This window comes from Calidris pugnax, unplaced genomic scaffold (genome assembly GCF_001431845.1).
Source record: "Calidris pugnax isolate Ruff unplaced genomic scaffold, ASM143184v1 scaffold17, whole genome shotgun sequence".
Classification (NCBI taxonomy): Eukaryota; Metazoa; Chordata; class Aves; order Charadriiformes; family Scolopacidae; genus Calidris; species Calidris pugnax.
Genome location: NW_015090794.1, coordinates 11,018,865 through 11,040,564, shown reverse-complemented (window position 1 = coordinate 11,040,564; position 21,700 = coordinate 11,018,865). Strand labels below are relative to the sequence as shown.

Below are 21,700 nucleotides of genomic sequence, written 5' to 3'. Positions count from 1 at the left end.
GACTCCACTGGATCGGTAAGGAAGTGTATAAATCGTGTTTAGATATAGATTCAGAGGAATCCAAGGAAATTTTGAACATTCATGAGCCTTCTGCTGTCTACTAGAGTGAACAAATGATTCCTATTTCTCCTGGCTCTTTAACTGTTGTATAAACAGTAAGGAGTATTATTGAACCATGGTATGACAGGACCGTGTAGAATATAGAGGATTGACCATAGAATTCAGAAACGAGGGAGAGTAACCCAGAAATGAGAATAATGAGCTGATCCAAAAATAGTATCCACCTGTCACAATACACCGGGGGTTTCCACTGACATCTCAGCTCATGTAAGTCAGATTTACATGGTGCTGCTTGAGTCTTCCTCAGTACAGAGCTGGAAGTTTTCAACACTTCCATAAAAGGGTAAAATTATCATAAGGGATTTTTTTTTTTTGTAGTTTGTTTATTACCAGAAAAGTTACTTGAAATCCATGACTGCCACCCCCACAATGATTTTAATTCAAGATCTGTTGTGCTTTAGATATTGTAAAACTCCGAAGCTAAGTTGAATCCAACCCATAGTCTAAGTTGTTTAGGTATCATTTATTATTATTCATATTACTTTTACTGATTTTTCTTTTTTTAATCAAAGGATTTATATTTTCCTTCTCTTAGTTTTTGTTCTTTTCAAGTTAAAACACTACTTACGGAAAAGTAGGTAGCTGAAACTCGCCCTAGAACTTAACACACGGCATTAGTAAGCCTAATAAATATTGGCAATACTAATGTGAGGAACTAGTCAGAAATCCAGTCCATTTCCTGGCGTGTAGATTGACACAGTGCAAAGTCTTGTTGGAAAGTTTCATAGTATTTGAATGATCATAATGTCAGTCCTATTACTGCTCTCTTGTTCTTTCTGTCACTGACATGCAATTATGGAATTTCACAACTGAAGTGATGACAATTGCTCCCCCACGTGTGTGTGTGTGTGTCTGTCTTTCCCCTTAATCCAACTCTATCTAGCAATCTGTAATTTGATAAAGTGAAATTGAAATGACAGGCATGACAGAAGTGCCAAAACAATAATTTGACCTCCCACTGAAGTGTCAATGTGTTCGGCTGCATGACTTTTACACATGCTGAATACACATAAGGGACACAGATAGTGTATTTATTATGCTAGAATACCTGGTAAGGCAGATTGCTAAAGAAAAGCTATTGCTGCACTGTGTCTTTTTGCCAATGTGTTCCATTTTTAACAGTTACATTTTGTATGCTTGTACTGTTACGTATAAACATGAGTGCTATTGTTCAAAAATTATGTTATTAGGAGAAAAGTTTTTTCAAATCTTCGTTTTGAAGATACTTGGGTAAATCTTGAATTCATAATTCTGTGACTGTGTAACAAATTTGTTCTTGAAGAGACTATTTATCCATTAGTTTTAAGAACAACGTTTTCATATTAAACCTCTTGAGGGAAGGTGCCAAAGAATGAAGAAAGAACCACAGAAAAGGTACACCATTTCTTTTTTCAGAGTCCTGAGTTGCCATTCTACAAAATATAAATTTAATCCCTGTTACAGATTAGCTCGTGGTGTTAAACAACTTTTGAGGGCATCAGTCAGCAAAACAGCAAATTCTAGTTACAGTGTATGCAAAATACAGAATATGAGAATGTATTTTCTGTAGTAGCTATATACTGATAATTTGAGCTTCATTTGAGTAAAAACCTTCTGGAATGAGTGACTTGCCAGTGAGCACTTTGAGTAGTTGGTACCTTTGAAATGTCAGCTTTTCCTTGAGGTAGACTGGAGTTCAAGAAATCCTCAAAATATTTTTTTTTTAAATCCCATTCCAGTCTAAATCAATTTAGAGGTTTCTAAAAAGAGACCATGAGCACTATGAGCTACATTATTCTGTATATAGAATGTAACAGTTCTCTGTTACTATTACATCTTACAAGGGAAAAAAAATCCTCTTTTTTGGAAAATGGTGCTCATTTTTTATCCTTTCTGTGACTAGTAGTCATGCCTTTCGGTTGATATTCTTTCTAGCCTTTTTATTTAGCACTTTGGCATTAAAACCTGCCTTTATCCACTGTTACGTTCAGTGCCGATGTTTGCATTATGTGAATTTAAAAACCAGAAAGCAATTAATTCTTCTTGAACTTCCTCTGCTTTGAAATTGCATTAGGTGTATGACAGCTTCTTGCTAATAATTCCTAAAAAGCTCACTGAGCTAGAAATAGTGTTCTGAAATATCTGCTACTTTCATGCAAATTAATAATAATTACTGAAGTAAGTAAATACTGTGGTAAATTTCACTGAAGTAAATGTATGCAGAAGTTACTTTGGAATATAATTATATGTACTGCACCTGCATTGCATATAATGAATTATATATCACCTGGGGCCAAGGAAGAGGACACAAGAAAGAAACTTTTTGACTTCAACATTCAGCTAAATGAAAGATTAAAATATTCAGATTCAGGGCAAAAAAAAGATCAAGTGGAGAGGGACAACTTAAGTCTGACTTGATACTAATTATCTATCGAAACTAACTGAAAAATAATTCATGGAAGACTAAAGCCTTGTTGAACTTTTGACTGGCATCTGGCCGTTAAGTTTTCAACAGGTATAAAAACACAGAGGGGGATTAGCTTTTGAAGTTACACAAAAAAGGAGAACCCCCCCCAATCTATTAAAATTAGCGTGCTGGGGATGCGGACGTGTCTTGGAAGTGTGTGAATGAATAGACCTGCAGCAGGGAGGCACTGCAACTTTGTCTACTGTGTAATGAAGCGTTTCTTTTTTAAAAGGTGTCTGTTTTGTGGCAGTGTCAGCTTTTCACAGCCCCTGCACTGCTGTGTCAGTGAGGTAGGGTTGACCATATCAGTTACGTTACCTACAGAATTCTCAGTTATTAATCTCACCTACCAGATTCTTTGCAACATGGCAGATGCCAAGGGCAAATTACATGGATTTAAATATATTAAGTGTATCACAGTGTGTAATTTTATTTTGTATCCATATACCAAAGTGTTTAATGGTCATTGTTGCTTTAGAGAAAAGTAAGTTTGAAGTTGGTATCTCCTTCCCTGTCTTTTTTCTGGCTTTTTAATAGGGATGTGGGTGACTTCATAAAGGATAGCGTTAACAATACGTACAGACAGATCACCTTATTTACAGGCAGTGCTATGTGTGCTGCCCGTTAGGTTGCTAACCCCAGCAGCCGGCGGGGCCGGGAGAGGCCCTGGGTTTGTTACGTGCCTGTTCTCTGTGTCTGCCGCCATTTTGAGGCGTGCCCGTCATCGGAGCACAGGGGCTTCGGCAGCGCTTTCAGACTCTGCTGCAAGCCTGGAAAAGCCTTTGAGGTTTTTGAGGGTATTTTTTGGACCTGACCTAAAGAACACTGAAGGGGGAGGGACGTCTTACAGTGAAGTGAACAGAATTATTTCCCTGTGTGAGGCAAAAGAGTCTCAAGTCGGGGACTGTTCTTCCATTTCTCTCGCTGCCAACCACCACAAACCTACAGTCGCTGAGGAGAAGGAGAACATAAAGGCTGGGAACTGGGTCGATTCCAACTCCCTCGGTGAGGCGAGGGGCACCGTGGGTGGCTGAGGTGGCCTGTGCCAGGGTGCTGTGCATTTCAATGGCAGGAGGCCATTCCGGTTGGCCGGTGCCGGGTGTTGCAGCTGTCCTTGTGAGGGGCCCGAGCCGGCTGGAACCGGTTCTGATTCCCGCCCAAACCGGGTGTGGCAGCGTCCCCTCAGCGAAGGAGGCTGCTCCCTCAGGGGGCAGCGGGGTGTGCTCCATCAAAATCCCGTGGAAGCAAACAAAAATAAGTTGATAAACAGCGCTTGAAATTATAAAGGGCACACATTGAGGTTGTCGAAATTGCAGGAGGCCTGCACGTTGTGGCCTGGAGACTACAGGTGGGTGTTCTTATATAGGAATTTGAATTGCGCATCCAGACAGGTAACTATAGAAGAAGCTGGGGTTCCCACTAACGAAGGGCGTCAAATGGGTTTGCTTTTAAATTTTCTTTTTCCTTTTTTTATTTTTTATGGTTTTTTAGTGTTTTTACCTTTTGGTAAAAATTCAAAGGCAAGTTAACCAAAACCATAGCTGGGCATTAGAGATCTTTATTTAAAATAAAAAGTACATATATTTCGTACAAACTAACTAGTAGTTATGTATTTTACAGCAGTTCAAAATGTCTGTGCAGCAGCTAGCAGAGGCTGAAGTCAACTTAGGCTATTTATTTACTTTTTTTCCAGCTCATACATGTGCTTGTATGACTGCGTTTGGAGATGCACCATCTCATGCTGTCGTCTTCTCACAGAAGCAGTGAGAGGTTTTGCCTTGCAATGTGGTTAAGTTGCTATAATGTTAACTTAAATTCGGATTTTTTTAATTTTTTTAGACAAATACTTCCCAGCACACAAGTTGAGCAAAGCTTAGTCTGCAACCAGTAGCTGTTTTGACTTCTTTTTAAGTCTCATGTTGAATTTTTTCTTATGGAATAAAGTTTTGCATTTCAAGAACGGAGAAATTCAACTTAGGGCCTTTAATTAATGATTAAAAAAACTTTTCACCTCACCTTTTTGAGCTGAGCCACATGTTCCTAGTCACTACCTATTTTAGCAATCTGGAACTTCCTAATTTTTTAGACAATTTTAAAGTGCTGTGCATTCAACTTAAATCTTTGCTACAAGCAGTCATTATTACCTTCACTTATTCTTGCTTGAAATGCGCTTTGTGTTTTTGGAAAGAAGTGTAATTAGTTCATTAAGCTAGGTGAAAGCTAGCCATGATGACAATAAGTGGAGTAGGTCAGTGTTTGCTGGGATATGGAGCAGAAATACACAGCAGAGTAACTCCTGAGAGAACTTCATATAATGAGGGCACTGTGGGAAGCCACTTAGAGTGTTCTGTACTCACAGAGAATCAGAAAATTTATTCAGCCGATAAGAGTATTTATTCTTGCAGAAAGCTCCCAGATGGTAACATTTAAAAAACACATAATTTTCTTACTTATGTTATGCATTAGCCTTGTTGGTATGCTTTTTGTAAGACAAGTAATCTTCCAGATGTTATTTCATTAAACTGAGGTACAGAGATATTTTCCATTAATTTTCCATTCCCAAGTTTTAGGCAATGCATTCTGATTTTCTTTCTTTAAAAATGCAGCACAGCATTTCATATATTAAGTGAAACACAGATTTCATATGAGCTTGTTAAACTTACCAGAACAGCATTAATAAAACACTTACAAACTTGTCTTCTTCAGTTCTCCAAAAGGTAAAATAAACAAATATACAAGTTGCAATTTGTAAGTATATTCAACTTCTGTGGTTAATTCAAAGTTTTAGAAAATGACAAATCTTCCTAAAAGACAAAATACAGGCACTGAGGAGCTATAAAGTAAGTATTTTTTTTCTTTACTCTAGATAGTAAATCTGGGATGTATTGTCTGAAGTACATTGGACTTGAAAATTTTTATTTTCCATACAAAAAACTCAGTTCTTGCAAGCACATGCACTTCAGAAGGACGTTTATGTGTAGAAGCATTAAAATCTTTTTATTTCTGGCTGAAAACATGTTGGTCTCTCCTCAGACATATTAATATCCCATTCCCAGACTTAGATTTTTCTTGCAGTAAGAAAAAAAGCTGCTATTGACTTCACAGGTGTTTGAAATATGATAATTCATGAAGACAGAAAACACCTTAAATAGTCTTATTGGTGAGGTTATGTATTTCTCCAGGAAAAAAAATGAGAAAGCAAGTTGTTTTTTAATTTCTTCTCAGACCTTATAGTAGAGCTCATGTTAAAAGAAACACACAAATATGTTGCTATATAGGAGGTTGCAGTTGCTTTCTGTTTATTTCATCAGTGTACCTGACAGGCTGATTTCAAGCTGCTCCTCTGTGGTGCTAAGGTTGCATAGTCTGGTGTACTCTTCACGGAAACTAATGTGTACAAAACTTGAAAATGGCATTTGAAATTTTGTGTGAAGAACTCAAAGCAGGCAAGTGCTTTCCTGTTCTAAATCATGAGATAAATAACACTCATTTGTATCAAAAAACTGTCTCTGTGGAAAGTTTAAATTTTAATATTGAAAATTGAAATCTTTTTGGGAACACGGGATTTGGCTTACTGTGGGAATTGCTTTCAGGAATTGTGGCTGTCTGAAAACAGTGATCCAAAAAACATTATTGTTTATGCTTAACAGCATGACCACAGCAAAGGAGAAAGGGAAAGAATATAAAACCAAAGGACTTGCTGTGTTGTGGTGGGTTGATCCAGGCCAGCAGCTAAGTATCCCCACAGCCACTTGCTCACTCCCACTTGCCCGATGGGATTGGAGACAGAATAGAAGCAAAAGCAAGGAAACTCATGGGTACAGAGGAAGACAGTTTAAGCGTTGAGGAAAAAAACCAAACCGACCCAACTAAAAACCCCCAAACCACAGCCACAAGTGGTGCAGAGGCAGTCACTCACCACCTCTCACAAGCAGACAGATACCCAGCAAGTCTCTGAGAAATAGCCACCTCAGAAGACACAACCCCCCATATCGACACCACCCCCTGCCTTCTTCCACTACCCTAGTTTTACTGCTGAGCATGATGGTGCTTTGTATGGAATGTTCCTCTGGCCTGCTTGGAGCAGCTATGTCCTCTGCCCAGCTCTTCCTGCCCCTAGCCCACTCAACTTGGGGGGTGTGGGAGGGTGTCAGCATGAGCAGAAGAGAAGGCCGTCATGCTGTGCAATCACTGTTTAGCATAACCAAAATATTGGTGTGTTAGCAACACTGTTTTAGGGAAAATCCATTAGGAAGGCTCTGGTTGCTGAAGTTGTTAACAAAAATAAATTGCAACAGCAGGATAGGATTCCTATGGCCAGTGAGAAAGCTGTGTTTTCACCTACTTCTAAGCCAGCAATCTTTTGTTCTTACGTATAGTATTTATTTATAGTTGAAAGGAGTCCATACTCTTTGAACTATCTCACTTCACTGCCAATGTTTCAGCACTTTCTTGGGAAGCAGAGGATGAGTTCACAGGCTATTAGTGAATAGGCAAAGCCTTATGTCATTTGTACTTGAACGTAGACTTCTACTATCGTCTACACGTGAATCGATCAGATGGCTTTCCAGTACACCCATGGCAAGATTATCAGTGACAGATTGTTTTCAGCATATTTGAAGGGGACAGACTGAATCAGACCATTGTTTTGTTTGCCAAATTAATATCTGGGATGTAATCCAACCTGATTAACAGGATGGCTATGATTGGATCATGAAAGGGTAAGCAGACATTTGGAAGGCCTTTTTTAATACCTGCTGGTTCTATTACTTTCCGAGTAGCTTGAACACATGCAAGAATATGCTTCTATGCAGTAATCTAATTCATTTCTCATTGATTCCAGTTTGTCTTTTTATGTTGTATTGGATCTCTTGCCAGGTAAATCTTTTCTCTGTAGCAATAGATTGCTTTTTACAGCTGCCTGGACGTCTGGTACTGGGCAGTTTGATCAAAAGTTCCACATTTGATTATTTCAGAACTGACTTCTTCAATAGTGATGCAGAATGTCTTTTTCTTTAATGAAGCCTGATATTATAAGAGCACTTATGTTTAAATATATATCCATATTTGGCAATTTGAATGTGTATGCATGTTTCTGTTGTCTTTGAAAGGTTGTTGATGATCCTTATGTAAGGAGTAAAGTAAGGGTTAATGATGGGGTTTTTTCCATTTTTCTTAAAGAGGTACGTTTTACTGTCTTTCAGTTTGATGGGTGATACAGAGATTTTATGGTTTATATATAAACCATGGGCTTTCCAGATTTGATTTACGTAATCATAGCAGTTTTGCACAGTTCAGCTGAAAAATTCTTCTTGGTAATCAAGGTCAGAAAAATCCAGGGATTCTGCCATTTATCTCCGCTGCTTGAGTACTGAAATAGGACACCCAGGGCAATATTAAAAGTAGTGGAGAGGGATGTCTTACTCTGGTATACTTGCTGTGTAACAACTTTTTTAAAAAAATTGGGGGTTATTTTGCAGTAAAAGTATTGATAGGAGAATGCTGATGTTCAAAGTATGAAAGTAGAATATTTTTTTTTTGTTTCTTTTTCCTCTCCCTGTCAGCAGAGTAGTGCAGGAAAGAAAGTTAATTTATGGGGCGGGGGAGTGTGTGTGTGTTCTGGGTTTTTTTTGTTTTTCTTTTGGTTTTTTTTTCCTAATATGCATAGTATGCAAGTGGCAAACTTCTTGTTTTGAATTAAAAGCAATGCCATTAAAAAAAAAAATAATCTGATCTCCATTACTGGAGATCAGATTTCACTTTCAAAACTTGAATATCAAGGAACAGAGCAGGTTATTTTTTACAGGTGTGAGTTGTCTGAAATCCCGTAGGGAATATGTTTTCAGCAAATTTGCTTGGTGTGTTCGTTTCATACAATTTTGTTTCACTATGGTCTTTTCCTGAACAGATAACAGAATTTTGCCTTTGGAATCGAAGATTGCTGGCCTGCGTTTTCTTTGTCCCATTTTCCTCATACCCATTTATTATTTTATTGCTGCTAAACAGATTCCAGTATTTCTTTGGTTCGTAGTAATAGGCCAAATCAAACTTTTAACTTTCAGATGACAGGTGTGGTAGGTAAAGATTAGTCAATAATGTGTTTCCTGGCTTTGCCACTGCTCTTTTGACCTTGGCAAGTCAGTGTCTTCACCATTCCTTCCCGTAGCAGTAAAACACGTATTTAGATAACTTAAAAGGGTGGGGTTTGTTTTCAGGTTTGATTCCTTTTTGCTGCTTTGAAGATGCATGATGTGTAATCTGTTTATTTTTAACCAACATTGTGAGGAAATTTCTCATGACGATATTTGAATAGTTTTGAAAAGTAGCAAAATAGAAGAATTTTACCCTTCTATGTTTGTTACATTCTATAAAATGCTTTAAAGAACTGTGGCACACTGTTTATTAAAATGTAACAATTTTCAATCTTTATTACAGTCTAAGTAAAAAGAAGTACAAAAGCTAAGAGTAAAACATTTAGAATATAGCATTGCAGCAAATCCATGAGAGTATTAAAATTCACTAGTGTACATAAAAGTAACACTCCGTCTATTCATTATAGCTTTATTTATATAAAAATCTCCTTAAAAGTGTCTTTCAGCTTAAGGAACAAATTTCAACTACATAAAGCTGTCTTTAATTGTTTTCAGTTTTGTGAAGTAGGAAGCCTTCCTTTTTTTAATAAGTGTATGCAATTATCTGCCTTTAAGAATACTGTAGATTATATAACTCGCATTTTGGGTGAACTGATCATGGAATCATTTTTTTTTTTTTTTTTTAAGATCTTTAAATAGGTTCAGATGCTCCCTATAGTGTTTCTCCTCTTACTATGATAAATAATTAACTTCATCATTACTAGAGACATATTAATAACACAAGAGAATGAGATTGCAAATCTTGAGTCTCGAGGTTCTTTTTCTTGTGCTTAATGAGTCTGATTGCAAACAAAGCTTCCTTCCCAGAAGCAATTGTTATCCGGAGGAATGATATGCTTCATGAACTCAAGGTATCCTTCCGAGTGAAAATGTTTGAGGAAAGAGATGTTGGTGAACCAAGTGGCGTCTATGAAATCCACTGTGTGTGGTCAGGGCTTAATTTTGCAGTTCATGTATAACTGTGCTGGTGATAATTTAAGATTCAGCGCTGTCATGTGGAAGCACTGTCTCAGAGAATGCTCTTAGTGAAAATGACTTACAGTTTGCAATTGTAGGGGGTAGGGATTGGGTGCAGTTGATGTGAGCGGTATGTGAGAATGTCATGGGTCCTGTGCAGATATGGAATTCTTTGGACTTTCTGTTTGGTCCTATAACACAAATATCAACATGGAACTCAGGAAATGAGGACAAAAAACTTCTTTGTCTTACTTTTCATGTATTGAGTTCTAATTTACCAGTCACCAAATTCAGCAGGAACTTTGTTTTTCATTGTTTATTTATTTATTTAAAACACACCCCCACCAAACAACAGCAACAAGAACAAAAACACTTGAAACTTCTATCCTCTATTTCAATTTCACTTCCTGATTTAGTCATTCTTCCAACCTAAATGTACTGATGGTCATGATTAACTAAGTCTTCTCAAAGCATTACATGTAATTATACACGATGATTTCTTTTAAAGGCATTGAGAGCACTCTGTAAGTTTTAAACCATGTGTTTAAAGATAATTTTCTATCACAGTATGTTAAACCATCTTTGTTTTCTACCAGCCATACTACAGTCTTGGTATTTAATGTGTTCTTGCCTGATGTTTTAGGCTACAATTTTGACATGTTAATTTCCCTATTTATTTTATTATAAAGGATTATGCTATTTCATATAAGCACAGATTACATGTTTTAGAAATAAAATTTTTCTGCAGCTCGTTGTAGGGAAACATTTAAATGTACAAACTTGGTTTTCTGCTTTTCTGTTTCCACGTAGTTACAGAGATCTCATTGAGGGTTACCTTGAAGATACTGCACAATACCCATTTTTATTCTTTTGCTACAGCTAGTGTACCTTACTGATTGTGCGTTTTCACTGTATTACCCTTCCTCTGAGATGCCTGAACTACTGTCTTCTCTTTTCATTGAATGCATAGTGTGGTAAGGTCCCCCGTATCTAGTTTTGATCTGAGTCCAAATTAGCACATGGTTGTGTTTTCCAGGTGCGTGTATCTCCCTAATTCTGTCCCAGAAAGTTGATTGTATCTGAATTGTATGCTGTTTTCTCTCAAAGAGCTGTACCCCATCACAAATCTCCTATGCTGTGCAGATTAACTGAACGCACAGTAGGTGCTGGGTTTCTGGTCATTTTTAGTTTGCGGTGAGAAGCAAATGCTTTCAAGGGACATTGAAATTAATTCTTCAAATAAGACCAGGTAACCTTATTTACACTCACTGGCATTTTCAAATTAATTTAAATGGAATATAGCTGTATGATTGAAATTATGTGGGAGAACCTACAAAAAACTGTAATTCTTGACGTTCCCTCAGTACTTGCCATGGCCATTAAGCAAATTAAGACCAACTGGGTAAGGTTCCCTATTTACTGCCTTGGGAACAGCTGTGATTGCAGTGGGACGGCATGGTGCTGCGTAAAGTGAAAAGCGTCCGGTTGCATCTGAGGTAAAGAAGGTGTAGAGGCCTGTGTTGGCTCAGTTGTGACACTTACAGTCTCAGCTGAACTAGGTGCGAATATTAGTTGTTACTAGTAGGTTTAACTATTTATTGGGTTCCCAAACTTTTAATGTGTGTTCCTGAAGTCAAATCCTCGAAGAAAAAGTGTCATTTTTTAATGTGTGTTCCTGAAGTCAAATCCTCAAAGTGTCATAGTTTTTAGAAGTTCTGCTCGTTTTTTAAGAATGCTAAGAAGTACAAAGTCTGTCAAAGAATGTCCATATTTATTTTGGTAAGCTGAACTCCATTTGGAAACTTGGCTTATTTGCTTTCTGCATTTAAACCAAACTATAGTGTACTGTGATCTGATAGGTTGTGATCTAGCACAGGAGACTTTAAGAATTGAGTGAGAACAGAACCTAGACCAAGTTATTCTGTATGCTAAAGAACTTACTGTCTTTCAGAGTATTTCTTGCAGTTGCTCTTTTACATCAAATGCTTGCAGGCTTCAAAATTAATTTTAAAAGCTATGAAACTTCATACTCATTTTAAAATAAGTTATTCTCGTAAATGTCTCAAACTGTTCTTATCTTGCATTTTATTTTCCTGTGTATTTAAAACCTACCCACATTTATTGTAAGTTTTCTCTGGGCCACCTACATGATGTAAGTTTTATCATATAGATCTGAGTTTTAGGGCCAGACGGATGATCCAAAGAGTGCCTAGTCCTTGGTTAGCAAAAATGTCTCTTTTATTTGAGCATAGTCAAAGACTCACTCAAGTTGATTTTTTTAGTAAACCATAGTTCTGGAAACTGGAGAAAGATGTTGTAATAATAATTCTAAGAAACAAAGTGCCCTTTATTCTCATATAGAAAAGCACAGAGTCAATTTATTATGTGTATGTAGTTCAAATGTTACAAGATAGGTACTTGAAAAATTATTCCTGGCTTTAGTCTAATAATGAAATACTGCTTTTTGCATTTTCCTTTTAAGGTCCATAATCCTCAATTATTCAGCAGTGTTTTTCAAATTACATAGTTTAACTCGAAGTTTAAACTATTAACTCAATAGTTCAAACTATTTAAAAACAAAACACTCATACAAAAAACCAAACAACCAAAAAAACGAACCACCAAAATTACCAAGGCAAGCGTGCTTATAGATTACATGGAGTTTTTAGCCATATACTTAGTCAGTTGGTATTAATGTTCTGCTCTTGTGTTCTGTCTTTACTCTAGAATATGTATTCAGTGCTTTCCCATGTAAATTCCACAGATCTCTTCAGTATCTTCTATTAATACAAATGTGCATACTATTAAGGCTTGTTCTTTTTTAAGCCGGTGTGTTGACATCCAATGCTGATACAGCTTACAGAACCAGGAGATGGCAGTGTAGGCTAAAAAAAACCATATGCCTTCAGTTAGTGAAACCTTTCTCCTTTGTAAATGGATTAGTTGAGGTTTTTTATTCCTCCCCCCCAACAACTTAATTTCATAATAACTTCAAAATTATTTTAAGGCTTGCTCATCCTCGACAGAAGCAATGGTTAGGATTCTCTATTATTGTACTGTCACTACAGCTCATCTGTATGTTTACCTTTCTTGTCTTGCTTTAGGTCTGATACAACTCTGAAATATTTTTTTCTGCTGACTCTGTGTGTTGTTTTTTAATTTGGCAAACTCTCCACTAAATGTATTTTTTAAGCTTTTTGCATAACAAATCCCTGAGCTTTTTAAAAGTGACTTCTCTTAAGCCACTCTTTCACTTTCTACTTTTCTGCACTGCTGTTTGAATATAGTAACAACTTAAACCTTCCAGTGGCCAAATCGCTGTACTACATGAAAATATTTAGAAGTGTAGTTTCATGTTTATGGGTTGCATAAAATACATGTATGTCGCAGCAGCTACCCTTTCTCTTTGCATCTCACAAGACCACAAAATGAAGAGGTCAAATTAATTAAAGACATTATTAAATGCAGTTTACTTTTCAGAGCGGCATTGGGAAACTTCCCTAAACACTATTTTTGTGTGCTTCAGCCTAAAATGAGAACACTTTGTGTTCAAGTGATTCAAATGTGACAGAAACCTCAGTGCTTTCTTTTCACTCTTTCACCTCCCCCCTCCTTTTTTCCACCAAACTCTTGATGTCATTTAGGCATTATTTGTATTAGATTGTTTTTATTAGAGGGAGAGGATTAGGACAGGAATTATGTATCCTGATAAGGATTTCCTTTTAATTTATCGATTTCTGTTCAGAATGAGCAAAGAGAAGATGTGGTAGCCTGTTCATGAAGTGAGCACATGAAGGATGTAATACAAAGCTAGCTTGATGGATTTGGTGGTAAGTAGGTGAATTTTTGTGGGGTGCTGCTTTTGAAAATTGAGTTCATTTTATTTTTATAACAGTCATGATTGAAACTCTTCAGAAAAGGAATTCTATTAATATTTTCAAAACACAAGTGACTATGTTACTAATCTAAAAAGTACACCACAAACGCCACCATTTCTAAAGCATTTTATTCACTGAGATTTGTTTTACTCTGTAATATGATTGTTTTCCTTTATAGAAAATTTATCTGAGCAGTTTTATCATTATAACATTGGGGGGGTTTATTTATTTCTTTTTACATATTGATGTGTATGAGATTGCCAAATAACTTGGGCTTTCTTAACAAACTTGCTGTAACAATATTTTTTACAAAAGTATTTGCAAATTGTCATTACGAGATAGTCTAATACAATGTTTAACATTAATATAAGAGAGGCTGAAATTAGTTGTAGACTCTTTACTGTAAAACTCCTGGAGATACACCAGAGACCCACAACTATTAACTTATCTTTTCTAGCCAGTCGATTAAAATTGGACTTCTGCGGCCTGTAGGGCACATTGCAGGACCTGGCTACTTAGCCATTTATTTGCAGGCATGTTGAATAGCTGAATGTGATTTTTTTTTTATTTATTTAGGCGGCGGGCGGCCCCCCTTCCCGGGGGCCCCGCCGCCTTTTTTTTTGCTTGATGTTGTTTTTTTTTTTTTTTTTTTTAATTTTTTTTTTTGATTGGTAATCTTAATAGCAGTTGGGGAGCTTAACTGCCATTGCTGTTTGTAGGGAAGACTTCTTTTTTGTAGGTATTATAGTAGAGCAGTTGTGTAAATAAGAAATCAGAAATTGCATAACCTATATTATTCTATATATTCTTTTGCCATTGATGATGAACTACTGATATAATACTGTATATTGTCTCACAGTGTATTTAGTCTCTTACATTAAATAGTACTAGGAAGTGTGGAGTGCAAGTAGTAGTACTAAATTTAAGTTCAGTTATCATTACTTTAATTACAGTTTTTATCACTATTTCCAAGTATGGTGGTTAGATTATATACAAACAGCTGTTTATAATCTACGGAAAGGGAAATTCTAGCTGATGGATGCATTAATGATAGCCAACTTAAATCTGTATGCAACTGAAGACTAAGTTGTCACAAAAATTGAAAGTTCTGAATTTACTTGGTTTGGCTAATGCCGTGTTAATAGTAGTCAGTGTGTATGTTTAAAGCTAGCTAGACTGGTGATAATGATTGCCTGGCTGGATATCTGATTAACACAAATGGATCTGTTGCTCTGTCCTGTGAAATGTAAAAGTTTGTGCAAAGCGTGGAATTTGCAAGTTCTATAATTAAGTTTGCCGTGGTTGTGGGCTTTATTCTTTCTTTCCTTTTTTTTTTTTTTTTAATGTGGGCTTTTATTCTTGTCGTCTTTATTTTTTTCAGTAGGTAATGTCACAACTTTGATAACAGTCTTGTTGTTTATTCACAGTTTCTGCCTGTTGCCTTTATCTCACAAGGCTGAATTTTGTCTTTGTGTTTCATGATAAGAATACATTAAAATGTTAGACCAAATTTAGTATGTGTCATCCTTTTGTAACGGTGGTCTTTGAAGACATAAAGTTTATGTTTATGGTATTTTCTAATTATTTAATAACCTACTTTAAAATGTTAGACCAAATTTAGTATGTGTCATCCTTTTGTAACGGTGGTCTTAATAACCTACCTAGGGTTACCTGAAGTTGGAATCAACTGCCAATGTACTTTTATTATGGCTTTAGTGTATAAGAAGTTTTGTTGTATGGATTTTGCTTTATGCTGTTTTGAATGTGTCTCAGAACTGAGTCCATACAGCCGGAAGTGGAGGTCTACACTATGGAGTTATGATTTATAGTTTTTAATTAAATTATTCTTAATTGCATTTCTGTTAGTATAGCGAATACTTGAGAATCCTGAAAGATCTTTCACAACGAATAAGAGTCATCCAGTGGTATTAAATATCTAGCTGTCACAAAAGAGGGAAATTGAAAAAATAAACAAGCTGGCAGACACTCGGTGTTATATCAGGGACTTTATCTTCTAAGAAAAAGAAATAATTGTAACTCACTGTGGCTTACTTTCTAACTTAATATTTCGTGCGAATTCCTAATTTGTGAAAAGAGGATCCTAAAATATCTGACCACCCTCTTTTTTTATAATTAAATCAATTTAATTCATTTTGAAAATGCTGAAATTATTGTACGATGCAAGGGCTGGATGTTGCCTGAAGGGAACAAATTACCTGGTTATTGAATTGAATGGAGAACCTGGCTGTCTGAGGAAGAATTCATATTCTTTTCTATTTAAGAAAAGTTGTTAGAGTCTACTGCTGGTTTCCAAAGCTTGGTTCCATAGACAAGTCTTTCTGTTATTCTTCATTAAATCTGATTCTGACTGCCTATACACAAGCTACACTGATGTGATCAATTTCAGATGTTACGGTCATCTCACAATATCACTTGATACTTGAATTTCTTTTGAAATGGTCACTCAGCTAATCTTGTCTGATTCTTCTTGTGAACGGGTGGTTGTTCTTGCTATTAGGAGGGAGCCTGTGATGATAAGTGTCAGTAACAATATTAGTAACAACTTGGCTAAGCTGTTTGTCTGATTTTTGCAAAGCTTGTGGCAACACAACGTAGATTCTTTTGTCGTATTATGTATTATTCTCTGTATAATTCATGAGCATGTGTGGCTGGCTACCTAGGCTGAAGCGTAGACACAGATTCTTGAAGTCCATTAAACACTGAAAACAGTTTCTTGAAAGTAAGTTTCTGCTGACAGGTAATTGTATTTCAAAGAACAGTACATTTAGCAGAAAATGTGATTCAAGCAAATAGCACAAAGTACTGAGCTCTATAGAGATATTCCATTGCAATACTAAATGCAGGCTGTTGTCCTAAAGCTACAGAAAATGACTACTATCACCACAGATATTTTTATCCCAATTTCCATCATGTAAATCTGTTAAAAAAGCAGCAATTTGCACCATAGCTTCATTTGGTAAAGAAACTTATGCAATAGAACTTTGCCTATTTAGCCATGTAGTTAATAGTTTTCCTTAGAAAGGAAGCCTCTCAGAAATAGTTTTCTCCCTAGTCTTGGCCTTTCAGAGACAAGGTTAAGAGAAAAAAATTTACCAGAAAATGATGCTGATACTGTATGATTAAGGCATATAAATACTACTTGTCAATAAAGGAAGCCATGCATTTGTATAAAGATTTTGAGAACCTTTTATCTTCAGAGAAATCTATAAAGCCAAAATTTCAGGCTAGTATTTGCTTGCATTTTTCTTTGTGGGTTTTCCTGTGTGACTTGTCCTTGTTCCCATGTAACTTTTCAAAGTAAAGTTTATTGTAGTAAAGCCTCAATACAGGTGGAACTGTTTATTAGGTCACAGAACAATTTCAATTATTTTGCAAACAGCCAATCATATAGTGGCGTAAAATTGGTTATTTAAAACTGTCTTAATTTTTCAGGCAGTTACAAATCTATTTTTCAGCCATCCATGTGATTTTTTTGTTTGTTTGTTTGAAGAAGGCAATATTATGATGTTGTTGATGTGAGATGTTTATATTCTCTAGCTTAGCCATGTTAAAACCTTCTGGAATTGCTCACAAATTTAAGTTTATGGTTTTCTGTTTGTAATGACAATGTGTGTTAGCTTTTCATCCTTACACATTTTCTAAATATATTGGTGAGATTTTGTTTTACAGTAAATAACAAGCCAGTAATGTTCTTCTTCAAACATGGGTTCATTTGAGAGATGGGAGGGGCAGGAAATCAATTCTTACCTTTACCAATTTCTTTTAGGAGATAAGAATCTCTTTGAGTTGACATAGATTAATTGCACAGATTACATCAGTTGTCTTCATCAGAGTCCCGTAATAGTAAATCAGTCTTACTAAAATAGGTAATATACTAGGTCTGCAAGTAATTCATAACTTCTGTGACAAAACAGTATTTAATTATTCTCTTTTTATCTTTCTTTTATTTCTTCATTTTTTGGTTTGATTTTGGTATTAGAAGTTTTTGAAAAGCAGATCCACTTATTTCAAACTCAAAAAATGTGAGAAGAAATCAATGCTGACCTTTAATTAGATGTTCCAGATTCTCTTTAGGAAAAACATGAAAAAGTTACTGATACTGTCTGGTTGTATAATTTTAAAATTCCCTATAGCTGTTCTTTGAAGATTTTGTTTTACTTAGACGTATATGTACATTCATGGAAATGTGCAGCTGCCTTAAAAATTCTCCCTAATTCATAAATGTGCAGCATTCTAGATTATTTCTTTAATAATCTGCTTCTTGAAATTTCTTGTTGTCTCAGTCTAAAGTTAAATCTTCCATACTTAATAGTTGGAGAATGCTAGCAAAAAAAGACCCCAAAACTATTTCTAGATAGTGGTGATGAAAAATTTGAAAATACAATGCAAACATTAAGAAATGCATAAAATACAAAAGGTGGTGAAAAAAAATGTCCCCTATTTTTTATGACCCCCCACTTTTATGACTTGGAGAGTTACTGACATGGTATTAAACGTAAACATTAATTTCTGCAATCATCACACAGAGACAAAAATGGAGGGCTCTTGGTCCCTCCTTTTTACGCATTGACTTGATTTATACTGGCATCGAGTTTACCATAGTGCCCTTCTTGCTAACATACATTTTGGCAGCAGGGAGCTATGTGGTTCTCCTGATTACAAATACTTGTCCTTAACTTTCACAAGTAATCAATTGGTTGGTTAGAAAATTAAATACTCACACAAGAGGACTGTTAAGTAATGACCAGCAGTTCGGAAAGTTTAATATTTCTCCTGATTTCTTTTGGAATAGATGATCTTGTTGTGTTGTCTTTTCTGGTCCCTGGCAAGGACTTCAGGTTAGGCTTTCATTGGTGCCTGCTATTGAGCAGTGTTGCTATTTGTATGTTTAGTTCCTTCCTATTTGCAGTTTTGATAGATTTCAAGTATTTCTTAAAGATGTGAAACAAATGTTTTAATGTAGGGGTTGCTTGGATGAGCATGAAGGAGCTTAGAGGTTGTGATAGTATCAATAACAAGATCTTTTGACAGTGTACTAGGTCCTTTTTGGCTATCTTTAAGGTGCTGTGATTTACCTTGATGCTGGAAATCATTTCTATGGCAACTGTAACGCTGTACTGGTTTATTTTACACATTAAATGTACCAATGATTCAAAAAAAACCTTCTATTTGCTTTAAGATGCTGTAAAATGAAATCTCATTTTAGTATAAATAGGTGTGCTTATGAGGGAAAAGTCAAATGCCTTCAGTGTTTTATAGTATGTAATGTGGGGGTTTTTTATGGGGTTTTCCAATGTTTTCCCAAGCACGTTGTTCCAGACATGTAATGCTGACTTAATCTTCAAGTGGAAGCAAGAAAAAAGGGCTAACGATGAGCCTCTACCCTGAGTTCTACTCAAAGTGCCCAATGACTCTGGCACCAGTTTTCTGTTGGTAGAATTTCCTCTAACAGTTTATAAAGTCCCATGGCAAGATATCTGGTCTACTTAATGCTTTTTCATTATATTCTTAATCCCAAATAAGACAGCCCCATGGCAATTCTGTGTGGTGGGGAAGCTGTTGATAGTTGAAGGCATTTGAAACTTCATGCAGATACCAGAATGTTCTGGGAGTATAACGAAAAAAAATCTCCTCTCAGTTTGCCTTTGTGTAACACAGACAGTTAAGAAATTAGTTACAATATTGGGCATGATCATTACAGAACCTTGTTTTGTGTTTCTGTCATAGTTGCACATATACTAGTGTGGTGTGATGATGAATATTCCTTTGGCCTTGACAATTGGACAACCATATGTACATTCCAGTAATTTTACTTCTCTCTTAAGGTGCACATGTACTCAGGTACAGCCACACTTCTCTTAAATCATGGGCGCATTATGGCTGCCTCATTATGTTGTTTTTCCTATATGGGAATATGCAGCTGCTTAGTATGAAAAGGTATTTATCATCTCACTGTTTGATTAGTGTAGATCATCCGTATGTTCTCACCCTGAAGATCACGAGGTACTATTCAGCTGTTGCAAGCACAGAGGAAGAAATGTGAGGAACATTTCCAAGGAGCTTTGAGCTCTTAAGTCTTGCTCGTATTTTGTTTTTATGTGAAACACTCTTATGACTGGCTTTCAGTTTTTGTATGACTGGGTTATAGATAGGGTTCTCCTTTCATCGTGCTACCTGTGCTATGATGGATATGGTAGCAGAAGTCTGGATGTCGCCGAGTAAACTATTCCCAACTCTGAAATACTTTCATTATAAAAAAGCAAAGAAAAACAAAACAAAAGCTCAGAACTAGTGAGCTTCAATGTTTTCTGCAAAACTACCTGTTTCAATGCAGGGAATGTGATGGTTATAGGAGCTGGTTGGGGAAAATAAATGCATTTATGATCAGTATGCAGATTATTTTTTTTTAATGGTAATTTCATTCCTATGCATTGAAGCAAACAAAGTCTGAATGATATATACACACATTTTTTAAAGCCTTCAAAAATAAAGTTTGATTAACATTTTCTCTAAGTTTTTCTATGTGTGTGTTTTCACTTTTTCTGTTTGCTAAATTGATGAGACATGCATAGTTCCAGATAAAGCATGCAAAAATACTTCAGTGCATGGAAGAAAGAAAACAATGTTTTCATCCTCCATTTTTCCCCATATAGAGCACCAACTTGATATGGTATATCTGTAATTTCACTGACTAATTCAATTTAGAAAGCATCAAGCTGGGGAGATGGGGGGAGAGCATCATAAGTTTTAAAAAAAAATGTGCTTAATATGAAAATAAGCTTGTGTAGATATTTTGTTATGTATTATATGCAGTTTTCATATTACACTGTCAACTGATGTTAATGTGCGTGTGTAGTAATATATATATTTACACCAAAAAAATATTTTAGCCATCTAGATGCTGGAAATAAACACCAAGATTGAGGTAAGAGAGGCGAAGAGTGTTTTCATTTTTTTGGTGTCTGTTAATAAAACATAAAATATGTTTTCTAATTATTCCCTATATAAACTACAAAGTCCAAACATGCATTTAGTACTTTGCTGATTATAACACTGTATTGAATCAAACATGACTGCATAAAAAAAACTTCTATAAAGCTAGCTCAGTCTTTTTAAATGATGGTCAGGCAAACGAGAGAACCTTTATTCATTTCCCTCCTTGTTTTTCCTTGGGGTAATGAAAAATGAAAAATGTTGTGTAAATGTCAAAAACATCGTAAAGAATAAGTCCTAGGGGTTGGTTAATGAAACCTTTCTGCCTGGTGGCAAGCAGCACGCCCTCGTCGCTACAACAATTGGCACCAGGATGCTTTGAGCAGTAATATCTCAAGAACTGTGTACCACATTCCATCACTGGTTCCTAATGTACTTAAAGTCTCTTAGGCACCTGGCTTAAGCTGAAACAAAAAAGCAATGAAGCTGCTGTAGCATCTTCCCTACCACTATCACCATATTTGTGGCTGTCTGTACCATGGTGATTTACCATCTACGGTCTGAATATTAAAAACCCATAAGATTGCATGACTTATGATTACTATTTGTTCTCTACTACAATTTAATTATTGATTGGGTTATATAAACAACATATATGTCTTATATGTTACATATGCAAGTGAGATTTTGGTTGCTTTTATTATTTCAGACATGCAGTCTGTGCCATCACTGTTGCAGTGGTATGCAGCTTATATTAATGGTATAAAAATAACAAGAAATGAACTGAAAAGTGAAAAGTTAGTCATGGAATAAACCAAATAGGGCAGTTAAGAGCTCATTAAAAGTATTGTTTTCTGATGTTAAATTTTAAGTACTTCTGTTGGGAATTATGTCCCTAATAATGAAATGAAAGTTTCTCCTGAAAGTCTTAAGTGGTTCAGAGATACAAGCATGCGTTCACTTGTTTTTTGAGTCAGATAACGAAATGAGACCTCCTAACCAACGAACAAATGGTCACACTCCTTAAAATGTTTGCTTTGTAGTCAATAGTAAATATATTTGTCACATAGACTTTCTGCAACATTTATGCAAAAGAGTGCTGGTCAAGACAGGATAGAGGAGATCCTATGCTATTTACAGTTTCATAGCCTGAGCATCTATGGAGAATATCTCCTCTGCCTGTTGTAGACTGA

General features: G+C 35.9%; 1 protein-coding gene across 27 annotated transcripts in view; it reads left to right on the top strand.

Annotated features, from left to right (window-relative positions):
* Positions 1 to 21,700, top strand: part of RBFOX1 (RNA binding protein, fox-1 homolog (C. elegans) 1) — a 1,244,625-nt gene that overhangs the window by 669,608 nt on the left and 553,317 nt on the right. The window contains exon 1 of one of the 27 annotated variants that reach the window (XM_014936493.1): positions 13,479 to 13,505. The exons of the other annotated variants lie outside the window; for them this stretch is intronic. Coding sequence (XP_014791979.1) covers positions 13,494 to 13,505 — 12 coding nt within the window. The 5' untranslated portion in view covers positions 13,479 to 13,493. Of the gene's footprint in view, positions 1 to 13,478; positions 13,506 to 21,700 lie in introns of those variants that run through there. 27 annotated transcript variants of the gene reach the window in all.